Below are 22767 nucleotides of genomic sequence, written 5' to 3'. Positions count from 1 at the left end.
TTTGTCAGGGTAGTAGTATTGCTACAGGACAAAAAAAGAGATGTTCAGACTGAAGCCAGTAGTGCATGTGTGGGGTGGGTTTGAGTGTATCAGAGCTTATTCAAGCTTTTCAGTAGTTTATTTCTGTTTGTGAAAGAAACAAAAGAAAAATTTGAGCAACCTGACTTCTCTTTCTTCCTCTAGTATAAAATAGAGAAAATGGTGTTGTTGATCCAAAAATTAAATCTCTCTGTTTGGCACAATGATCCATTGGGACGCAACAGTTTTTTGGGAGAGATTGAAATAGACTTGGCCAGCTGGGACTGGAGCAACAGGAAACTCAACTGGTACCCGCTGAAGCCCCGGGTAAGTGTCTCAGCTGCAGTCCTGCTTTCTAGCCCAGCCCTGAAGCCTTGAGGGTGGCAGCAGTCCTTCCTGACTCCTCTGAGGTCTTTGGGTGGAGCAGAACATGAACTGCACTAGGGAAGAACCCCTGGACACCTTGGTGCAGTTCAGTGCTCAGAACAATGGCCTTCTCGGGTCTGTTTTGGTGACTGATCTGTAGGGACACTTTCATAAATGCAACCTGACACTTATCACAGCAACTTTGACATGACTTTGTCATTCTCTCCACTCATATGAAGACTTAAAAAAAAACCAAAACCAGAGTCTTAAAGTCTTAAAAGCAGCAGAGTACTAGGTGAAGCAGCTGATGTGCTTTGCGAGGTGAATATTCAGGTGCCACTGTTTGTAAAGCCTGTACAGCTTTCTGCATGCTTCTGGATTCACAGGTCTGATATGAGGTCCCTTTTAAGCAAATAGAAGATACTTATCTTCCAGAACCAAGATGCTTAATTATATCCAGCTGGACATGTCTGGAAGGGCAACCTTGTACTCTGAATCCTCTGGCTTTTGCTTCTGAGAGACTGAGTTTGAGAACAAACCCACAGAGAAATTACCTGCCCTAAGAATGGGCTGCTGCAGCCATGGAAAATCAGAGTTTGTCCATTTGTGCTCCTCCACTGAAGTCAAAAGCTGTTTGCATCGCTGTGTTTCCACAATCCTCCATTTAGTCAGTCATAGCCCTTTCTATTTCAGAGCCTTTCTGCTGTTAATGGTGTGGATCATCGAGGAGTGATGAGTTTGTCCATTAAGTATGTTCCCCCTGGAAGCCTAGGTAAGCGTGGTTCATGCATTAAGGGCTACTGCCCAAGTGCAAACACACAGCTGGCAGTGCCTCATCTGCCTAGGGGCTGCTTGAAGAGCAATCTGATTAGAGCAAGATCTTAGAGATCAGCACAAAGGCAGTGTTTGACAGCACTGCCTGCAGCCTGCAGCTGATTTCCACATCTGGATTTACTGGGGAGAGAGGAAGGGCTTAACGACCTCCAACTTATGAACATGTGGGCACTGTGGGGTGCTGTGATGAGGTAGGAGCAGCACAGAGCCCATGATACTGTGGGGCAGGCACAAGGTTGCTTTGGCTCAGCAGTTCCTTCTCTTTTCCTGTCTGATACAGCACTGGCAGGTTGTGTCAGGAGCCTCTGCAGCAGTGACAGAGCTGGCTGCTGAGATGCCCGGGGAGGGGCAGTGAGCACACAGGATCCATGTGGGTCCCACGGGTCCCTGGAGAGGAGCCCTGTCATTCTGAGCTGTGGCTCTGGCTGGCATGACAGCTTTTCTGTCCTCATGAACGGCAGGGCCCAGGAATCCTCCCTCTGGTGAAGTTCACATTTGGGTCAAAGACGTCAAGGACCTGCTGCAGTTGCGTCCGTCCGGAGTGGACTCCTTTGTGAAGTGGTGAGTGCCTGAGCACGGGGCTGCTCCTGCTCTGGGCTGTGCTTCCCACAAAGGCTGTGCTTCCTACTCTGCTCTCAGGCTCACCAAGCTGTGCCTCCATACTGGAAAGCCTTTGTGTTGCACTGGGAGAAGGGTAGGGGAGAATTGCCCTTGTTATTCACCTGTGGCCAAAGTAGGAAAATCCTTGCTGTGATAAAGCTCTTGGTCAATGTTCAGTGCTTCATGCTGTGTGTTTTCTCCTCCCAAAGCTATGTGCTTCCAGACACCAGTAAGAAGAGCTACCAAAAGACCCGAGTCGTAAAGAGAGACACAAACCCTGTTTTCAATCACACCATTGTGTATGATGGCTTTCATACAGAGGATCTGAAGGACGCCTGTGTTGAACTCACTGTGTGGGATCATGAAAAACTGACCAACCATTTCCTTGGAGGAATCAGGCTGGGCCTTGGGACAGGTGAGTATTTTCCTTTACATTAACTCAGAACTGTTACTGTAGTGCTGAGCTACAAGGTAAAGGGGGAAGTTAGAGAGTATTTTCCTGTTGGAGAGAAACCAGGGATGGGGTGTCTCAGTGACTGGTACCTGCACTATGTCTGGGATGGAGGGACCCTGGTGCCATGGCAACAACCCTCTGTTCCCACATTTGCTGCCAACATCAGATCTGAGGTCTGGCAAAACTCAAGAGAGTTTTCCGGCTGTTACAGGAAAACAGGCTGACAAACCAACATTATATTGGTGCTCCTCCCAGGGAAGAGTGCTCAGGGATGGACTGGAATGTCACACGGGACAGCACCACCTGGTGACTGTCCATCCTTGAGGTGCTCTCTGAGAGATCTCACAATGCTGCAATAAGTGTTCCCTGGAGGACAAGGCTCATGGTAGCTGGAGGGTTTGCTTGGCAGGTGCACACACTGTGGCTGTTGGATTTGCCTGTATGTTCTCAGTTTTCCACCTCTAATGTCACCAGGTGGGTTGTGAGCTCTCCAGAGGGAAGGGACAACAAGAATAAGACATAAAAATACCAAACCCAAGATTAGCTGTGATCTAAATTTAGTCTTCTCTCTCACTGACAAATAATTGGCACCTAAAATTTTGGTTGAATTGGAATGGATGTACACAATTTTCTGCTGTGGTATGTTTGATTCCTATAGAAATGAGACAAGAGAATTTTGATGAATACTCCACCTTGTCCACAAGGAAATCTTTTAAGAGGAAAACAAGCCTTTAAGACCTTTCTTACATTCAAAAAGATGCAGAAAGTGCTGGAGCCCAATATTGCTTTCCTTGGCAGGCTATGTTTAGGGTTCTTGCATTTTGTAGCTGTTGCAGTGACTTCATTCTGAACTCTGGTGTAGAATGGGCATTTGCAAGAAAACAGGAGGTGCTCAGGATGCAGCTTGCTGAGAGGGAGTCAGCAGCTTTTCTGTTCAGACATTGCCTGCAGCAGTTACATCCCGTTGAGTGTTTTTGCATGGAGTGGGAACTCTTCGTGTAGCTCCCAAAGTTTCTCATTCTTTTCAGGTTTGAGCTATGGCATCTCTGTGGACTGGATGGATTCCACACAGGAGGAGGTGGCCTTTTGGCAGGAGATGATGTTGGCTGCCAATGAATGGATCGAGGGATTGCTGCCACTGCGCTCACTGGCAGGGAGGAAAAAGCTGAAATAACCCATTGTTGGTGCCATAGAAATGCCCAGTGTGTTCATTAGAATTAGGAAACTTCCTGCACCAGGGTGAAAGAGACCATCCACAGGGCTGCAAGTGTCAGGCTAATAAGGCAGTTAATGGGCACCACCTTGGAGGTGTTAGTGTTCAGTACTAATCCACTCATGGAGGACATGGAAGATGCCAAACTGATGCCATACACGATTTTGACCAAGAAGAAACTTAATTTGCCTTTTTGTTTAATCATTTATGTATTCAGTATATTTGAATTCCATTAAGCTCTGGGAACACTGGCAGAAGGAAAAGGAGATATGGATACTTTTTTCTTTTTGCCATTTCTTGTGCCATTTTTCTTCCGTGCAGAGATGTATTTGTACTGAAGCAGCAGCATGGTATTATTCACACTCCCTGCAAGGGGTACACTTTGTACTCGGTGTACAATTGCTCCAAATCACCAGCACAGTTTGAGAATGGGAGCTTTGCATTTGTCACCCATGATAACACCTCTTTAACGTGAGGAAAATTGAGTTCCAAGGTGCATCTAAAGAAAGAGAGGACTATTTGCAGCAGAAAATGAAGAAACCTGAGGAGGATGACAATGAGGAATTTGATATATTAATTTCTTTCTGCTTTAATCTGAAAGAGTGCAGGGATGCTCTTAGAGATAGTGGGATTTTGCAAGCAGGGACTGTTTTCCTGGCTTTCCCACAGGCTCCCTCAGAGACCTCAGGAAAGTCTCTTTGTGAAAGGAGAGTTTGAGTGCAATATAAACTAAAATGTTTGTCCAGAAGTAAAACATGATTACATTGCTAATGGGCCTTTGCAATGCCTTGTGTGCAAAACATTTCAATAGGAACTAATGATGTGGGAGACAGTGTCACGTTAGCCTGGCATCAGGGGCCAGGGGTGACAGGGCACAACCACACTGAACACAGGAGATACGGGGGCAGAGGTAAGTAGGGAGTGAGTGAATGTGCAGGGAGTGCAGTTTCCTGGGGCTCTCCTGCATCTGCATCCCCTGCTGCCCTTCTCTTCCTTTCACCTGATGCCTGCTAGTGAGTTGTCAGTGGCTGGAATTTCCCTTTTGCCAGTAGCTTGCAAAAACTCTGCATCTGGCACATGGACCATGGTGGAGTGGTGTTGTGAGGACATTTTGAATTGCAGCTTTGTAACTTCTATTTTGGATGTACATACTGTGATTAAATAGAATGTTTTTCTTCAGTCATCAGTTGGTTGTCTTGTACCTGTTTTCACTGTGCTCCAAATAACAAAAAAGCAAAAGAGGTGTTAAATTTTGTTATGTCAAAATGAGGCATTTTTGCCAAAGGGCAAGTGAAATGTCATGAAGAAATAATTTTTGTAACTATTCTACTTTAGATTTTGGCTCTCTGATTATTTTGATGTTCTTCTTTAATGGATTGATTTTATTTAACTGAAGCCTACTGTGAATTTGCAGCTTAGCAAAGACGGTTGTAAATAAATTAATGGAAAAATGTACACTTTGAATAATAAGACTTTTTCTTTAAATGGAAACATTTGGGATATAATCAGATTTCATGGGAAAAAATAATTAAAGTGGTTTTGCAGTTGGAAAAAGACAATAATTGGAAATACACCAGACACAGTAATAAAAGCACTAGGAGAGAGTCCACAGAGCAACAGAATTAAGCAGTGACTGTCTAATGAAGGAGCTCATACATCTGTAACATCAGCCCAAAAATACTTAGTAGGGGGTCCAGCCTGACATGTTTTGTTTACCAAGATTTGGTAATTTATTACCTTTGTGGGATAAAATAAGATAAAATAACAATACTGGGCCGAAGTTGAGAGTTTAAAAAAAAAATTATCCTTACCTTAGGTGCTGACCATGTGAATATTTATACACAAGTGTACCTGACGTGCTGAGAGGAGCCCTGGTGGCAGGGGTGGGGGGTTGAGCTGGAATTGATGTGCACACATCAGGGGGGTGGGGGGTGGCTTGCTGCAGTGACGTTACCCACAGGACTGCTGCTTTCCTCCTGGGTGCTTCCCTGTCCCCAGGGACAGGGATATTCCTGGGGACAGACTTTCTGCTGTGGCTGGAAAAGTGGTTGGTAGCACCAGGGGCTCTGTCTCAGGTCCAGGTCTCCTCCTGGTGGGTTCAGCTGATTCCTCTCCATCATGACAGCGGAGTTAACCCACCTCCTCTCCTCAGGCAGCATTACTGCGTGCCAATGTTGCCAAAAGGGCTGGTTGCATCAATGGAGCTGGAAATGGTTGTGTTGGTGTGTCAGAAAATTAACAGATTTTTCATGTGCCAGGTGCCAGGAGGGGAGAAAAAGGGGGTCAGTGGGCCAGTTCATCCCAGCAGAGTTACTTTTATGAACTTGGCACGGGACTTTGTGAGACTATTTTTGCATTCAGATTCCATTGAGGATTTTTTTGTTAATCTTTTGCTGGCTTGTTTATTTAAATTAAGCCCTGATTAACTTAAGAAGCTTTCTTTGGCATTTAATAGTTTATCAGTGTAAAAGATTACACTGCCAAACCACACACACACTTTTGTCACACAGCTGATTCTGGGGCGGTAAAATTTGCTATGCTCTCTGTTTCACTTACTGCACAGAAAGCACTTTATCATAAATTGGCTTGAGGCACATTTATTGCCAGTGTCCTGTGGAGGAGCAGAGGATCCTGTGGGTATAAGGTTAATGGCCTGTTTGCTTGTGGTTTGTGATGCTGACATTTGTTGTCTGTGAATGCTGAACCTCACAGAGACTCTGGCCTGTAAGTGTGTGCTGATGGCACAAGAGTGGGGCTGTAACTGGGGGAAATAAAAGAAAAAACATGGAAAGTTTTCTGACTGTATTTGCTGGTTAGTTGTAGAATGGGTCAGGCAAAGCTGCGTGCAAAGGTGCGAGCCTGTGCTGCCAGTGACTGTGGTTTGTGTCTCTCCTTTCCCTGCACACGAAGGTGCAGGGCCAGCAGTGCAGCTGAGGTGACCCCTGGGCTCTTGCTGGGCTCAGAAGTGACCCCAGGGACTGAGCAGGCCCAGGGAGTGCAGTGCCATCCTTTTAATATCAAACACAAACCTCAGCACCTACAGGAGAGCTGGCAGCTGCTTTCCACGAGGCTTCTGCATTTGTGAGCCAATGTGCTCTCTTCTAGGTTATGTCTGATTTATGTAACTTTTTATTGGAAAACTTCCAGGATTAAAAGAAAATGGAGAAAAAGCAAAATTCTAGAAAGTATTTCTGCTTCATCAGGCAAATAAAACATGTGGCCTATGGCCATTCAATATGTAATAGGAATAATTACAAGTATCAGAAACTATTGAAAATAGTTTAGAAGCTAACTAAAGAAGAAAAAGAAAGAATTGTTGAATCTTGAATGAGTGTTTCAGCAGAGATGGAAAGAAGTGGCTGAATTAATTATCCATTACTAAATATTTGCCTAGCTTTATTCTTCATGAAGGCAGGGAAAACATTGAAGTCTTGTAGAGATTTGGAGACAAAAAAATAAATAAATAAACTAAATAAACTAAATAAAGGCTAAATAAACCCTTGTAATAACATGATCTGTTGAAATTTAAAAATGCTGCATTTTGAAGGCTTTTTTTAGTCAAAAAATGTATCAAATAGACTGGTGTATCAAAAACTGAATAAACACATTTCTGACCCTGATAACTAAGCATGATTGTATTCAGCACCAGGTTGGATTATTTGTTTTAGTTGTCTGGTTTGTACTTGAACATTTTTCATGGCTCAATCCTTCTTCTTTTCCACCTGCTTATTTTGCATCCCTCAGGAGTTAGGGGGGATGCCTGGGAGCAGATGTCCCTCTAAGCACTGTCACAGAGGTTGTCAGCAGAAATTGGGAAGCTCACTGTGAAGGCCCTTGCAAAATCAGGGCCCAGATTTTGGTCCGTGTTCCTGGAGCTCCCCACAGCATTGCTGCTGCACGAGATCCACTGACCGGGGAGAGCCCTCGAAACAGAAATCCCCCCCCTGAGGTCAGCCAGGAGCAGCCACTGCTTCCCAGGGGATGCATTTCTGGGAGGTTCCTGGAGCTGGTGGCTCTGCCAGAAGGAGCAGCTCTGCCAGGGTGAAGTTTGTGGGGCTGCAGGAGCACTCAGAGAGTTTTGGGACAGCTCTTAGCCAGCTCCTGGCCTGTCCTGAGCAGGAGATGGCTCCTTTGGAGAAATGAGGTTTGAGCAACACTGGGCAACTCCAGAATGGCTATTCCCACTTTTGGGGTGTTTGCCACCTTCACCCACGCCTCTGAACAAGTTGGTTGGTTGAAGGTGCAAAAACTGAGCATCAGTCTCCAGAAGACCCATGGAGAAATTACTGTAAATGGTTCATATGAGATCTCTTTCTTCTGGGAGAGAGATGGGAATGATGGAGAGCTGGATATGTCTCCTTCAGGAGCCCTGCAGGAGTCTGGCAGCCCCAGCCCAAGCTCTTTTTTGTTTTGCATTAATTTCCCATTCACTCAGCTTAAATGCCTCGTGTCAGATAGTAGAGTCTGAATGAAGGGTGAAGCTGTCAGCAGGCAGCAGCATCCCAGAAGGAGTGGAAAAACACAAACAGGAGCAGGGGCTGAGCTTGCCAGCCTGGCTGGTCTCAGCAGGTTCATGCCTGAGGGCTCCAGTAAATATTCCTGCTGGAAAGGGGCTGATGGACAGACACTGCCCTGCAAGTGACCTGAAATATGTGCTCGCTTAAGCAGACAGATATTTGATTTTTAAAATGTTGTAAAATCATGTTATGGTTGAACTTGTCTCTGGGCTGTGGCAATTCAGCCTCTGGTGTGGACCCAAACCAGCTAAACCAGCCCTGCTTTAGGTTGCCTTAGGAGGAAAGGAAGGAATCCTGTGCATGAAGGCATTTCTGTGGGTCAGGACTGCTGTCAGGGTTTAGTGAATTACTTGGCATCCTGTATATTACAAAATGGAAACTATGCAACACCACAGAGCCACAAGTCCTACCCCCTGCAGCACCTGAAGACCCCCACAACTAACCCTTAACAGGTGTGATAGCTTGTGATGGAAGGTGCTGAGCTGAGACTGCTCGTGTGTTTTCCTTTTCTCTGCAGACCAGCCTGTGCAGCTGCTGAACTTGAGAGGCTACCAGCAGGAACAGAAATCAGATTTCATGCATCTAACAACCCATAATACCATTATAGTAGTTGTTAACAATCCAAAGCAGCTCCTGAGCTGTAAGCAAGCAGTCTGAATTCTGGACTGGAGGGGAAGCCAGGGAGCTGTTTTCTGGAATATAAGTAGCTCAGACACCCACTTTATAGCAAGAAAAATCACAATAACCTCTTTCCCTTCCCTCCTCTCTCTCTCCCACTCACCATTACTAATTTATCCTGATTGTAATGGCTTCTATTTGCTCTAAGCAGATCCTGTTCCCTTCCTGGGAAGAACAGCTACAAGGACATAATATTCCCAGTGGAGGATCTGTGCTAGGATTCAGGCAGGCTCAGGCAGATATAATGATCTCTTGATGGGAGGCCCCTTTTCGATCAGCCAGCCCATGGCCATTCTAATGTGATTGTAATCTGAAATAAGACACCAGGAGCTGCATCTGGAGTGAGTCCTCCCGTGGTAAGGAGCTGCTGTTTAATTTATGGTCACAGGGAAACATTTTGCAAATGTTTTATGTCTCTTCAAAACACCCAGCTGAGTTGCTTGTATGGGCCTGCTGATGGGGCTAGAGGCTGTGTCATGGGTGCTGAGTGGCACCAAAGGGTGGCTCTGCCACTTGCAGGGATGTGAGGACAACCTCATCCTCTGTACAGCTCCACCCAAGTGGGTGACACCGTATGAGAGTTCAGTCTTCCCTGTCCCTTCTGGCTGCAAAGCAAATGCTAGCACTGCCCTGGAGCACTGCTACTAACTCAAGAGGATTCTCTTGTTATTTCTGAAGTTTCTCTGCATTTGAGTCTCTCCCTTTCTCCCACTGTCATGGATCCTGGCTGGATTTGCAGCCCTGCACACAGTCTCTGTGCCATTGTTAAGCTCCTTGTGAGGAGGCAGAGCCTCCTGCTCAGGGGATGGGGCAATTGAAGCTACTCTGCTGGGCCCTTTGTTCCTCTGTGGCCAAGGGAGAGAGAAGTGCTGGTGGAGGATGGTTCTTCCCATCAAGCTGAGTGGGATAAATAGCTCTCAAGATGTGCCTGCATCTCTCAGCTGGGTACAGAAGGAGCCTGGGCACCTAGTGTAAGAGAGCCATTTAGGTAATGGGTTTCTCTGTTGATTGGGCCCATTAATGGAACAGCCAGCATCACTCAGCCAGGACTCTCTTTATCAAGCCTGTGTCTGTTTTACTGCTTTTGTTTTGTTTTGTGATGCTGGGGAGCCAGTGGTAGCTCTGCAGGATGCCCCCCTGGAGCCCCAGCCAGCATGCCTGGAACTGCCCTGGTGGGCAGTGCTCACTCCCTTGTGCACCAGAAGCATTTTGCTCACAGTGGGGTGTTTGGGGAGGGAGAACAGACAAGTTTCCTGGGGACAGAGGCTGCCAGTCTGCCAGAGAACTCCACCTCTCCAAAAGGCACTTTAGCCCAGCCAAAAGCCAAGGTGGGACAGAAGCTACACCATGTGCCTCCTGGCACTTAGCCCTGCCTGCTCTCCCCTCCTGCTCCTGCTGCTGGAGGCTGTAAGGCTGTCACTTCATCACAAGCTCCTAAATTATGCTCCCAGTGCCTGCTGTCAGCTGGGCTGTCAGTTCCAGAGCACTGTGTGGTGCCCTTGGCTTTACGCTTGTCTGCACCACCCTGACTAACTGTGGGCATGGTATAAATAATAATAAACACTAATTCACCTTAATACCTTCCCTCTGTCCTGGGTTTTACAGCAATACACTCAGCCACAGGTCGTGGGTGCAGTCACATCCCTGTCATCAGTGCAATCTGTCTCCATGTCACATCTGGACAGGCCTAATTTAACAGAGATGGTTTTTAGAACTAGCTAATGAATTGTTTGCTCAGTGGGGTTCCCAGCCCTGCTCTCAGCACTCCCATCATCCTGGTGTGTGGCCCACGACTGTTTTCAGTCTCTGGCCTGTTTGGTTGTGGAGGGACTCGGGGCTCTGCTTGGGTGCAGTTCATCTCTGCAGCAGTGAGCAGCTCCATTGTGCATGTGGCTGGGATAGAACACCTGCAAGGGCCAGGGATGACAGCATGGGTGTCACCAGTGTGATGCGAGCACTGCACTGTCCCAGGCTGGGGCACAGACACGGGCTGCCTCACAGAGCTCCAGACCTGCAGCGAGGGATTGTGGCTGATTGATTGTTTTTTGTATCCTTGGAAACTGAAAGGGCATTAAAATTGCATGGTGTGTGCAGTGCTGATGCACTCTGCTCCTCGGAGTGCAGCCTTGGGCTTGGAGATGGCTTCAGCCTCCAGCTGCCCTGTAAAGGGCACTGCTTTGAGAGAAAAGCTAAGCTACAGCTGAACCCCAAACTGCTTAGAGGGAATACTATCTATTTAGAGGGAATCCAACCAAGGCCAGGTTGGATGGGCCTTTGAGCGAGCTGGTCTAGTGGAAGGTGGCCCTGCACATGGCAGGTGTTTGGAACTGAGGTTCCCTTCCAACCCAAACCATTCTGTGAAGTACCTTTGAGAATCGCAGTGCTGAGGTCCAGGAGGGTGTCTGGCTCTGAGACATCCCTGATCATGGCTTAGCACCTTCTCTGTTGTGTTTCTCACAGCAGAGTTCCTGTCCAAGAGGAGTTGTCTGCCTCCAGACTGCTGGGGCAGGGGCCCGGCCTAAGGCGGAGTTCTGGCACAGCAATCACCAGCCACCAGCCTGAGGACAGGGCTTGCAAAAAGCCCAAGTATCTGCTTAGGGCTTCATCATCTAACACTAAAAGGGAGTGAATATGATCCCTCTGGGATAGAGACTACAGAGAGCACAGGGTAGCAACAGAGTCATTCTCCAGCCTTTGCCTCATTTTGTCTCAGCTTTTATGCCTTAAAATAAATGTATTAAATAAGAAATACTTGCTGCAGTGGCTGATGTGTGGATGTTTGTCACCCAGTGTGCACAGAGCCCTTGGGCAGGGCTGTCACCCATGTTTGGCTGTACCCAGCACAGGGTGTAGGCCAGCACTGCCTACACGAGAGTCCCCTTGGCTTCCCAGCATGGTGCTGGCCGCTGGACTGGACCCTGCTTGTGGGGTCCCACACGTGCTGCCAGCAGGTGACAGAGCTCTGGGGTCAGCCCTGCCCTCACCTGTGCTCAGGTGGTTCTCAGGCAGCTCCCCCAGCACTAACAGCTCTGAGGGGAAAGGGCATCTCTGGAATTGCCCCCAGGGCCACGGGAAGGAGCACCGAAGGGCTGTCCCCAGTCTGGGCTGCCATCAGCCCACGGGGGCTGCTCCCAGTGCTGCCATCAGTGCACACACCCTCACGGTGAATCACCAGCCCCTGCCGTCCTGACCTCAGCCAACAAACCTCATTTTGCATCAGATCTGGGTTACTGTCTCTCAGACACCAGATTTTCCATTTTCTAAAACAGTACCAGAACAAAGGCTCTCCCAGGATCTCATTTGCTCCTACCTTCTCATTGCTGCTAATTAATACCGCGGCTGCCTAGTCACGCAGTGGGTGTTCATCTTTATGCATGTGTTCACAGAAGATGAACATAATATCTGCATCACGGGGTCCTGTGAGTTGATTTGCTGGGGAAGACAGGTGCCTGATTCTCCAGGAATTCCTCTAGCTACGACAGGACCCGCTGGGCACCCCGGTGCTCTCCTCAGCTCTGCACAGCCCTGCACGTCCCAGTGCTCTGGCAAAGGTCACGCCTGGAAATGTCCACTGCCAGAGGGCCTCGAGCTGCTCCTGGAGATGCTGCTGGTGGGTGACTCACAGGGGGCTGCTGAGTGCCCTGTGCCTGCCTGAGCACGGCCACCCCTGTGGAAGAAAGGGAATGGAGCAACTCGGTGTGTGAGCACACGGGCAGGAGAGAAAAACAGGGAAGAGAAACCACAATTGGTTGTGGGCTTCAACTAATGGGCATGGAGTACTCAGAAATCATTCTGTAAAGTGCACCAGATCCCCACAAAGCCTCACTGGCAATGAGTCACTGGTTAATGTACCACTAACTTGGATTTATAGGTTTAATATTTTTCTGTTGCGCTGTTGCTGTTGCTGTGTAGATTGCTTCATCAATTTTCTTTCCTGTTCTGAGTTACATTAAAGTAGGATCTTTTGGGGTTGTTATTTTTTAATAAATAGATTATATTTCAAGGAATATTGAAAAAGTTCCTTGCCATTTATTCTTCAAGACTTAAAATGGTCTCTCTAATGTCCTAGTCCAATTTACATGGTGGTTAACTGTCTCATGCCTATACAAATGTCCTTTTTCTGAGGACCTAATGAATATAACAGCCACTCTCAATGCATTTATTTCAATAGTGGTCATGAAGGAGGAGCTTTTAAATCAGAAACCATCTTTATCTTTAAAAAACCCACCAACCTATAATAAATGTTTTAAAAGTGTCAATATTCCTCCTTTCTGTGTCCGACTGAATGCCGCGCATTTTACTCACTGTTTTTAATAATATATTTGCCAATTTTCCCTTCCAGCGATCAAAAACTCTGCTCAGGCAAGAGATTTAAAAGCAGGTATTCAAACTCAGCCATGTCGCACGGAGCCAGGGGTGTGACACTCTCTGTGTGGGACAGGCTGGGCAAAACTGGCACCGGCAGTCCGAGCTGTCTGTGCTTGCCGTGTTGGATGCTCACGGCCGCTCGGGCTCCTGACACCGCGCTTCACCCTGCCGAGCCCGGAACCCACTCAGCAAAGCGAGGGAAAATGGATTTAAGACTTGTGGTATTTAGGTTGCTGGGTATTTAATGTCCGTAATTCCTAATTTTTGAGACTGTACACACATGGTACATACACACACTATAGATATATACACAGACACACAGGCATGTGTGAGCATGTGTACTGGTTGGGTTTTGTGAGTAAGACGCCTCCTGTTACCGCTGTCCCTTTCCAAACAGGCTGGTCCGGTGCAGAGGCTCTCCAGAAGTGCCAGGAGCACTTGGCTCCTCCGGTGGATTTCAATGGGAACGGAGCCCCCAGTGCAGTAGTGAGGAGCCCGAATCTCTCCAGAAATGAGTCTCGGCTTTAAAACACAGAAAGGTGTTGCGCACCTTGCTCGACTCCCCCTTGGCGGAGCGCTGAGGAAGATGAGCTCTCCCCGGCCATGGGCTCTGCACAGCTCCTCCCGGGGCTGGGGATCCCTCCGGCCCCCGGTCCCCTCGGCCAGGGCTCCCCGGCCGCCCCGCACGGTCCCGCCCCGCCCCGCCCCGCCCGGCTCCCGCACCGCCGCGTTCCGGGGCTGGCGGCTCCTCCCGGCAGTGCGGTACCGCGCGGCCGCCATTGCATCACCGGCACCGCGCCGGCCGCGCCTGCAGCCCGCAGCCCGCACCCGGCATCCCGCACCCCGCACCCCGCATCCCGCACCCCGCATCCCTCATCCCTCATCCCGCATCCCGGCTCCGGCGGGGAGCGGCGCGGCGAGCGCGGGCTCCGCGGCAGCGGGGCAGAGACTGGGGCCGGGCTCCAGCGCCGGTTCGGCGGCTGCGGCCCCCCCGGCCCCGCGTAGGGCGCAGCGCGGAGGCGGCGGAGCTGGGCGGGAGCCGGGCGGGATGCGGCGGTGGTGACGGGGCAGCGGCAGCCGCGCAGGGCCAGCGCCGCCGCCATGGGCCCCGCCTGAGCGGCGCGGCCGCGGCCGCCCCCGGGCCCGCGGGCCGGGCATGGGCGGCGCGGCGGCGGGCGGGCGCTGAGGGGCCGGCGGCAGCAGCATGGAGGCGATCTGGCTGTACCAGTTCCGCCTGATCGTCATCGGCGACTCCACCGTGGGCAAGTCCTGCCTCATCCGCCGCTTCACCGAGGGGCGCTTCGCCCAGATCTCCGACCCCACCGTGGGCGTGGATTTCTTCTCCAGGCTGGTGGAGATCGAGCCTGGCAAGAGGATCAAGCTGCAGATCTGGGACACGGCCGGGCAGGAGCGGTTCCGGTGAGACCCGCGGAGCGGGGCCGGGGGCTGCGGCCGGCCTCGGCTTGGGCGGGGGGCCCGCGGCCGGGTGAGGCGTGTGGAAATGAGACAAAGAAGAGTCAAATTGGCGCCTTTTGTGCCCCCCATCCCCCCCCCCGCATTCTTCCCCCCATTCCTGAGACCCGTGTCCACCCCAAATGGCCGCATGCAGGTGTGCGGGATGTGCAGGTGTGGATGCCGAGGAGCGGCCCCGCTGCCGCTGGGGAGGGATGCAGGGCCCGAGGCAGCGCTGGGTCCGCGTTTCACCAGCCCGGAGCTGTCCTTGCATCAGCGGATGCAGCTGGCAGGGAAAGCGCCTGCTTCCCCCCGGTGCGGAGGCAGCGGCCAGGATGTTTCCTTAGGCTGAGGCTCGCGGAGCGCAGGGGAATATGCGTTTCGGTGCTCTGCTGCGACAGCAGAGCTCAGCTCTCCCGTAGGACGGAGAAAGGTCGGGACAAACCTTTGGCTGTGGCTGTGCAGGGATGACAGGTGCTTTCTGGAGAGTGCCGCGCCGAGCGCTGCATGGGCACAGACAATTTGGGAGCTTAAGCAACAGTAACCGAGTCTCGATGAAGTAGAATAAAGGCAGCGTGTGGGACCATGCCAAGTTTCCCACAGGATTGTGTGGGAAAAACAGCGGCCCTGGTTGGAGCAGGCTCAGCCCCAGCCAGAGAGGGGCTCAGAGAGTGCTCATTTTGAAGGTGTGTGAGTGTACCCGCAGCTCCTGGCCTCCTGTTTGCTTGTATTTTTCATGTGTCTTTAACCCTGATCCGCTCCTCCATCCTGCTCCCCCTGGGATCACTTCCTGTGTTCCACATCTCTGTGCAGCATCACAGAGCTTCTACTTCTGTGCTGTAATGACTCGCCTGAGGAATGTTTTGGTTTCATTCAGTAGATGAAAACTCCCCTACCCCACCCCTCTCACCACCTTCCTTCGCATCTGTGCACTGGCATCTGGCCCAGGATGTGCAGTAGCTGCTCCTTATCCACTGACAGGACTTTCCTCTGCTGCCTTGATGCCTTGCAGGCGAGGAGCTGGTGCTTTAGTCTGCTGAGAGAGGAGGTGCTTTAGCTTGCAGTTGCATCAGCTTCCAGCTTTGGATCTCTGGCTGAGGTCTCTAGAAAACACACCTGAGTGCTGTCCCCTGTTCTGCCGTTGCTGTGAGGAGCAAGAGCTGTTGGATGGCTTCAGTTTCCTTTCCTTTGCACATTAGGAAGTCCGGGGCCCTGGAGGCTGCTTGGCCTCGGTGCTGGGGCTGACCCAGCCCGGCACTCGGGGTGTCAGCCTGATGAGCAGGTGACCTTCAGAGCAAGGGCAGCTGCACTGCTGCTGTGGGCAGCAGCCTGCAAAGGCAGGAAGGGTGCAAGGGGCAGGAATGGTCAGTGACAGTGAAAAAACCCCACTGTGCAACTTTGAAATGCCCTTGCCAAAGTGCAGACTTGAATTCCCAATGTGAAAATCTGGATCAAACCCAGGGGCCTTTATGGTGCACTCTGAAATGTGGGGAAAAAATAAGGTAAAATCTGGTTTGTGTTTATCCCTTTCAAATCGCTCTTAGCCCTGTGTGACAAATTGTGCCCCATGAAGACAACTCTTGGGCTCTTCCTACAAGGAATGTTTCTTGGCCAGAGACAAGAATTAGCTGTTACTGGAATAAGTCAAAGCCCCTTGGATTGTTGCAGGCAAGAAGCACAATGGAGCAAGTCCTCTCCAGAAACCTGAAACTTTTTTTGTCCTTTGTCAAGCACAAGGAATTTCTTAAGAGGGAAATCTGTAGGAATGAGCTCCCCATTTTCAGATTTGATCATTTTCAGTCTGCTTTACATAGTTTAACAGCTGCCCCGCGAGGACAAAACCACTGTAGTTATTTTGAAAACACCTTGGCATTCTCTGAGCAGCAGCTGTGTTACAATTTTGCTCTTCCTGACCCCCTGTGGTGAGCTCTTTCACTCTCCATAAATTAGTAGCAATTTCTGTGCAGTCAAGGCTTAAATTACAGTTAAACATGTGCCACTCTGTTTTGCCAGACCAGGTCCCAGAACATGCTGCCTAGGGCAGTGTTGAGGCTGCTTTGGAGCTGTAGAAGAGCAGGGTCCAATTCTTGCCAGATCCAGCAGGTTTTGCCCATCTCTCGTTGCTCAGATACTGCTGTTTCCTTGTCTGAAACGTGATGTTGTGTAATGCTAGCACAAGCAAACCCTGTGCAGCCCTGGCTCCCTGGAGCTGTGTCCCACCACCTACAGAAGAGCTGTTCCCTTCCAGCCAGCAGCTCTCCCTTGGCCGAGAGGGGAATACTCAAACAAACCGGTGTGTGCCCTGGCTGCAGGAGTCCCCACCATGGGTGCAGAGCAGGGCACAGTTCCCAGCCAGAGACATTGCCTGTAGGTTAAAACTTGGCCAAAGTAGGTGCAAGTCCCTGTACTGCTCTGGGCAGCGTGTGTGTGGCAGGAGGAGGGAAGGTAGAAACCTCAGAAGGGAATTGGAGAGGGATGTGCAGCATGAAGGCAATGTGCTTTGCCTCCTGCAGATCGGTGAGGAAAACAGTTGTGGAAAAGGCTTTAAGAAAAGGCACTGAGACCTTCACCTGATTTTACCTTGAAGCAGCATTCAGCTTAGATCCCATCATGTCTTTCAGGAGTACCTGAGGCATTGTTGTTGCTGGCAGGAGGAGCCAGGACTGATGGCACAGAACACAAGGGAGAAGCAGAAATGTCTGTGACAGTGTGGGGGTGAATTCAGAGTGCCAATATCTGTTTGCAGCTGGCCAGATAGCAAAAGGCAGATCTAATTCCCTTAGTGCCAAATGTGCAGAGTGACTATTGTCCCTAAGCCAAACAGTTGGAGAGGAGAAATTATCCAAACATTGCCAACTATGTTTTTTCCTCTGCTTCTGGCTTTCTTCGGTTTTGTCTGTGAGTTTTCACCCATCACTGTATGTTTGTTGATGAAACAATTCTTGAAAACTCTCGTTCATCCTTTCTTGGGGCAGTTTTGACAGATACACTACAGGACCAAATGGCACCTAACCACAGTCTTGCATAGCCAAAAAAAGACTGTCCTAGGGTAAAAATGCAGCAGTGCTTGTATTACTCCAGCAAGGAAAGTTCAGGCCTGAGCGTGAATTCCTCCAGGGACTGAAATCGATCGTTGCTTCTGGATTTAGAGCAAATCCATGACTTGCAGAAACACCTCTGTTCATGAGCTTCTTGCTTCTTGGTTTCCCCTTGTGTAGTAGTCACTGAACTGTAGCTCTGCTTAGCCCCATGGCCTCAGCTTTGTTCCATTGCCCTGAGTTTGCTGGTGTCCTGTGCTGCTTCTGGCTGCCTTGGGCTGGCCTGGCTTGGAAGAACTGTTGGACATGTACTTCATTTTCCAGCCTGCAGTTCCAGGGTCTTTTTGGTGGCTATTTCATGTCAGTATTTGGCTGACATGAAATAGCCAGTCATGACCAGTGTAAATGCAGATTCTCCTTGGAAGCTCTTGTATTATTTTGCTGTTTCTCTGTCAGTGCCACTAACAGTAACAGTGTCCTGTCACTGCAATGTCACTTTCATCCAGTCGTGTAGAGGAAGAAGCTGTAGGGATGGGTGAATGTTCCTATCCCAGGGCCCTGGCTATGTGGAGGGGAGCTACAACCCCATGGTCAGCCTTTCCAGATCTCTGACCTCCTGCTTTTATGTGGCTGTCAGAGAGGGGGTGTTTGGTTTCAAAGGAACCCTTTGATTTATCACAGTGCTTTTAAACCAGTGGGTTAGAGGAGGTGCCCAAGGAACTGACATGGTGGGGGGTGGGACTGGGCATACAGAAATCCATGAGGGAAAAAAGTAGTGGGGGGCATTTTGAAGAGAGCCGTAATCAGTGGGGCAGTTACACAAGCGTGAAATCTTTAACCCAAAATAAGTTTTCCTTTTAAATGACAAGCTCTACAGAGCACAAGCTGGAAGTTCTAAGACGTTGCCTGAATGGCCTTCTCTTGCCCTGGATCCTGCAGGGTAGACAGGGTGGTGGTAATGCTGCTTTCTTAAAGGACATCTATTCAGAGAGCTGTAAGTTAACACTGTTGTGGCTCCTTGGCTTGCAGGTCCATCACCAGAGCCTACTACAGGAACTCGGTGGGAGGACTCCTCCTCTTTGACATTACAAACCGCAGGTCTTTCCAGAACGTCCACGAGTGGCTGGAGGAGACCAAGGTGCACGTCCAGCCCTACCAGATCGTCTTTGTTCTGGTAGGTCACAAGTGTGACCTGGACACGCAGCGGCAGGTGACCCGGCACGAGGCGGAGAAACTGGCTGCTGCCTATGGCATGAAGTACATTGAGACCTCAGCTCGGGATGCCATTAACGTGGAGAAGGCCTTCACGGATCTGACTCGGGATATATACGAGCTGGTGAAAAGGGGGGACATTTCCATCCAGGAGGGATGGGAAGGGGTAAAGAGCGGGTTTGTCCCGAACGTAGTGCACTCTTCAGAAGAAGTGGTGAAATCAGATAGACGGTGCTTGTGCTGAGCTCCTCTAGGGAGGCCAGTGGTGATGAACTCTACTAACCAAACGTTCTTTACTAAGTGAACTCAGTGTGACAGAAGGGAGAGCAACGCTCCCGCTGTGAACAGCCTCCCACGTTGTTTTGGACACCAGGACAGACCCTGGAAAGAAATGTTCTGTTCCAAATAACCTTTCAGAACTGGGGGCTATAAACCTGAAGGAGAGTGAGTGAGGGTGCATGTGGATGTTGTAAGGAGACAGGAAGCAGAAATGAGGGGCTGCACCACACAGGAGAGGGTATACAGAGCTGAACGAGCTGGTACATGCCAGGGTACTGTACATGTTCTCTTTTAAGTAAATCCATAGCTCGCTGCTGGCTTCTGGAGCCACAGGATGGATACTCAGTCGTATGACAAACAGGCAGACAGAGAGAAAGCAGGAGGACATTTTGGTTTGTGTCAGCTGTTTCTTTCCAGGAAGGTCTAAAGGCAGCACAGATACCATTTCCTCATAAGGTCAGTTCCACAGGAGAAGTTTACTGACATGGTATGCACACTTCTGAGTTTTTTCCTTATGTTCTTGAACCTAGTTCAATAGCAAAGAATATTTTGTGGGGTTTAAAGAGGAAAACAGTACTTATTTGATTGGTAATTAAAGTTTAAATTATTCCTCCCTTAACAGTTGTTCTTGCTGTAGTAAACCAAGACTCTAAATGGCAACTCTTGCTGCAGTAGAGATTATTCAATGCAATTTTTACTCATTTAGTGCCTGGGGAGTACCTTGAAAGTACCCCAAGTTCAGGGCTTTCCAGCAGAATTAAGTGATCAAGAGCATAAAGAGAGAACCGTGTCCTCAGGTGTTATGTCTTAAGACTGGGGTGTTGCAGCCAGGTGGGACACACCATTTCTGTCTCAGTAACAGCACTGTGCTGACCTTACCAGCCAGGTCACAAGGAGGAATGGAAAGGAAGGAGGGGAAAAAGAAACCCAACAAAATAAAAAACTTGAAAAGCTTAACTCAGGTGCATCAGACATCCTAAAAGGTGAGATTAGCTCTTAAAGAAGTTAAATAGCTTTGAAAGCAACAGCTTCCATTGGTACTTTCTGCTGTTAAAGTGTCATTTTCTGTCTTGGCCTCTGTGGAAAAAAACTGGCACTGGGAAGGTGGAACACACAGCAGGAGTGTCTGAGCAGGTGGAAAGGAAAGCCTCAAGACACACTCAAGAGTAAAATTTGTTTTCCTCCATGTTTTAGTTTGACAAAAGAGGATCCATCTCAGGCTGGCCATCATGGGATGGCAGCCATGTCACAAAAGCTGTATGTAGGTGGATGTTTTCTGGGAATGCCATTCACCACTTAAAAGCTTTGCTTCTGCCAAATTTTAACCCAAGCTTTTGAAGTGCAATGGGGTGACTGTGCTCCTGTAGCAAATTAGGGAACTTCAGCCTATTGAAAGTGAGCAAACAAAAGTATAGTGACTTTTTCACTTGTGTTTGAAAGCTTTATACACCAAACTGCAATGGGCAGGAGGGGGGATTAGGTAAAAGCCACAAGAAGCACCTAGTGTTTATTTTTGGCCTCTGAGTAGAGAAAAAGAAAGTATTTGTTCCAGCTTTTTAATCTGCCCTGTCTACAGAAATACAGGTCTTGGTTGCTGTTGAGTTCAGACTGTTTCTCCTGCTGAACCTGTTCTCACAGTTTGCAGTGGCACGTGGACAGGTCTGTATTAAGAAAAAACCTGTGGTTTCCATATTGAAGCTGTAAAAAAACCCCAAGCCCACAGCAAACCCAACCCAGCAACCCAAACCCTGAACACTTTTGTTTTTGGTGTTCTAGGAACAATTTTCGTTCCTGGGCTCTGCAGGGGAGCAGCAGCACTGCACCTGCTGGGAGGGCACAGGGAGCAAATGCCAGGAAGGAGGTGGCAGTGGCCTGGCACTTCTTGGTGAGCTTGTCTCTGCTGGAATAGGCTGTGAGTGTATCCAACACCTCCTGCCGAAGGCCAGTGAATGCCAGGCACTTGTGGTTGAGTCGAGTGCCCTGAAGATTAAAAAGAAGAGTATGCCCTTTACAAAATCTTTTTCTGGGTGAGCAAAGGTGGGTGCAGGAGCACTCCAGGAGCTGGGCAGATGCCAGGGCAGAGTGTGGGGTTTGCTCAGACCAGCTCAGTCAGTTGCATTTCACAAAGGCAGGGACAGACAGTACCAAAGGGTCAGTTTCTTTGTTCCCTGGATGGAAAGTCCACCTAGCAGCTGCTTCAGCTTTTCAGGGGCCAGCTGGACACTAGGTGTGTCTGGGGGTGTCTGGCTGAGGACAGCAGCAGCCCCAAGGGCACAGAGCCAGAGTGTGACATGAGGGGCAGTGAGGAATTGGATCAGACATTTTAGCAATAGTAAAATTCCGTAATTCCCTGTGTGAGAGCCTGGCCAGAGGGGAGAGATCACTTTTCATGAAATAGACAATATTTTATTTAATGGGTTTTGGACATTCCCCGTTACTGCTCCCAGGGAGAAATTCCAGAAAGCCTAAGCCAGTAAGTGCATTCTGGCCTTCAGAATAAATCTTCAATTTAAATACAGAAGTGTTGTAATTCTAAAGAGGAACAGTACAGAAGAAAATGTACATGGTCTTAACTAGAGTTAATAAATTGTTATATTAAATGATAGAGAAATCATTATCTACATCTTTTTCTAATTCCTTGCATTTTCTAGACAGCTTATTAAAATATAGGAAATGTAGATTCATCTGTACAAAATTTGGAATGTTTTTTCTAAGATGAAGAACTTATTGGATATGCTAAGAATTCTTTTCTAACAACTGGTTTTAATGCTTTGACTCAGAGGGACTTTGAGAAATCAGAAGGTGATACCTCTCACAGGCTGAAGGTCAGGAGCTCTTATACTCTAGGACAAAGAGAAAAAGCAAAAGCTAACTTTCTGTGGTGTCTACCACATGTTAAAAACAATCTGCATGTTAAACTGAACTTGCTCAGAACCTCCAGAATAAAAGCATACCTTACACTGTCCTCGCTTTGTTATGCACTGTAATGAAATGTGAAAATAATGCTGTATTTAGCTGTCTGTATGTGACTGAAAATATGCTTGTATTTAGCAAAATGGTTACTACGTGATAATGTGAAATTCAGAACTTGTAAAGAAACTGTAGTGTTTTGGTTTTTTTTCCCTTTCCCCCGCCCATTCTCTCTCAGTGTGTTCCCTGCTCTGTACTCCATCCAGGGCGGGATCTACCACTCCCAGGCACTGCCTCACAGCCACTGGACACCCTTCCCTGCAGGGCCTGCCTCACTCTGCAGAACCTGTCCTCGGCCTTGCTGAGAAAAGCCAGACCAACTGCTCTGAGCCAAACCACCCCTGCTCCCAGCAGCTGCAGCAACTGCAGCCTTGGCCCCTCCAGGAGGCCTCTGCAGGTTGGTGGCAACAGCAAAGGGCAGAGCAGACCTAGGCAAGGATTAGTCATGGAGCTCATCTGTGAGTTCCAGGGTTTTTTATTTACCTCTGATCACACATACACACACAAACACCAAACCCCGAGTTATGATGGCCACAGCCACCTCCCATGCCCCGGGAACCAGAGCCCTTTGAACACAGGAGCCACTTCAGCCCCAAGGCTGTCACCCTGTCCCCTCTGACACGAAGCAGCAGCTTCCTGGCAGTGGCATACATTTTGCTGGGTTCTGCTTTTGCTGTGCAAAAATGCTTAACTGGTGGTTTCGTTGTGCACAACAAAGGCAGGCAATTGCTGCCTTAGGACCAGCCCGGGGCGGGGGGGAGGAGCAGA

The 22767-nt window shown here is 49.2% G+C and overlaps 2 protein-coding genes across 2 annotated transcripts in view; both read left to right on the top strand.

Moving 5' to 3' along the window:
• LOC119695069 (synaptotagmin-like protein 2) overlaps positions 1-5322 on the top strand; it is a 35552-nt gene extending 30230 nt beyond the window's left edge. Inside the window, exons 13-17 of the mRNA XM_038122898.1 lie at positions 184-345; positions 1078-1156; positions 1680-1779; positions 2028-2233; positions 3301-5322. Coding sequence (XP_037978826.1) covers positions 184-345; positions 1078-1156; positions 1680-1779; positions 2028-2233; positions 3301-3446 — 693 coding nt within the window. The 3' untranslated portion in view covers positions 3447-5322. The remainder of the gene's footprint in view (positions 1-183; positions 346-1077; positions 1157-1679; positions 1780-2027; positions 2234-3300) is intronic.
• An 8902-nt stretch (positions 5323-14224) lies between these two features.
• Positions 14225-22128, top strand: RAB39B (RAB39B, member RAS oncogene family). Its single transcript, XM_038164583.1, has 2 exons — positions 14225-14467; positions 18568-22128. The coding sequence occupies exons 1-2, from the start codon at positions 14253-14255 to the stop codon at positions 18992-18994; spliced, it is 642 nt and encodes a 213-aa protein (XP_038020511.1). The 5' UTR covers positions 14225-14252; the 3' UTR covers positions 18995-22128.
• The last annotated feature ends 639 nt before the right edge of the window (positions 22129-22767 follow it).

The sequence above is a fragment of the Motacilla alba genome, chromosome 4A (assembly GCF_015832195.1).
Source record: "Motacilla alba alba isolate MOTALB_02 chromosome 4A, Motacilla_alba_V1.0_pri, whole genome shotgun sequence".
Taxonomy (NCBI): Eukaryota; Metazoa; Chordata; class Aves; order Passeriformes; family Motacillidae; genus Motacilla; species Motacilla alba.
Note: the sequence above shows the minus strand (reverse complement) of the source record. Positions and strands in the feature narration are given on the sequence as shown.